The sequence below is a fragment of the Eimeria tenella genome, genomic scaffold, assembly GCF_000499545.2.
Source record: "Eimeria tenella Houghton genomic scaffold, Eth_scaff3072, whole genome shotgun sequence".
NCBI classification, from domain to species: domain Eukaryota; phylum Apicomplexa; class Conoidasida; order Eucoccidiorida; family Eimeriidae; genus Eimeria; species Eimeria tenella.
The window spans coordinates 1-969 of NW_013542942.1; the positions used below are offsets into that span (position 1 = coordinate 1).

At 63.7% G+C, this 969-nt stretch overlaps 1 protein-coding gene across 1 annotated transcript in view; it reads right to left on the reverse strand.

Annotated features, from left to right (window-relative positions):
• Positions 1-7: 7 nt before the first annotated feature.
• ETH_00035605 (PHD-finger domain-containing protein, putative) overlaps positions 8-969 on the reverse strand; it is a gene marked incomplete at both ends in the record, with an annotated part of 1,345 nt that continues 383 nt past the window's right edge. The window contains one exon of the mRNA XM_013375993.1: positions 8-968. Coding sequence (XP_013231447.1) covers positions 8-968 — 961 coding nt within the window. The remainder of the gene's footprint in view (position 969) is intronic.

A 969-nucleotide genomic window follows, 5' to 3' on the forward strand; every position in this document is an offset into this window, starting at 1 on the left:
GTGGGGCTGCCCCCCCCCCCCCCCGCCTCTGTCGCATTGGTCGCGTCTTTCTGTTGCTGTTGCTGCTGTTGCTGCTGCTGCAGCTGTTCTTGCTGCTGCTGCAGTTGCTGCTGCTGCTGCTGCAGCTGCTGCTCCAACAGAGCCCTGAGGTTAGGCGCTGTCCCGTCTGCTGGCAGCTGCAGGCGCTGCAAGTGGCGGCGGCAAAAGGCCAGCTGGTAACTTGTGAGGATTTTGAAGGCCCTTACAGAGAGCTGCGAAGCAAGGGCCTCATATTTGCTGCTGCTGCTGTCGCGATCCGCTGCTGCGGGGTCCTGGCCAGCAGCAGCAGCAACAGCAGCAGCAGCAGAACCCTCGCCCTTCTGCTGCGCGAGCGCTGGCGCAACGACTTTGCGCAAGTACTCCCTGATGGCTGCGTCGTCCAAAACGAAGCTCCCGCTGCCGCCGTCGCTGCTGCTGCTGCTGCTGCTGCTGATGGCGTCTCTGCCGCTGCTGCACAGCGCGTCCAGCAGCTGAGCAGAGTGAGAAGCTCCTTGCTGATTCTCTACAAATTCGAAGCAGCACCAAGCAGCCACAGAGCCAAAGTCGATAAGCGCCGTCACGGGCATGTCCACATCCACAGCCTCCGTGCTGCTGCTGCTGCTGCTGCTACTGCTGCTGCTGCTGCTGCTGGCTTGTTTCTTGGCCCTGGCTTTCTCGCGAGCCTCGCGGATGACGTGCGCGTGCAGGTCCAGCAGCTGCTGCAGCGCGTCGAGGTCCTCCTGCGCCGGCAGCAGCAAATCTGCTGCAGCAGGGGCGCAGGCCGGCTGCAGCAAAGTTGCTTCTATTGCTTTTGCTTCCTGCAGCGCCTGCTGCCGCTCAGGCCCCTCCTTGAAAGCCCTGGAGACATCAGCAGCAAAAGGCCCCACGGGGATCCGCCGGAACAGGCCGTCGAAGCGGCTCCACTGGAGGCGGCTGCCGCGGCTCGAGCTG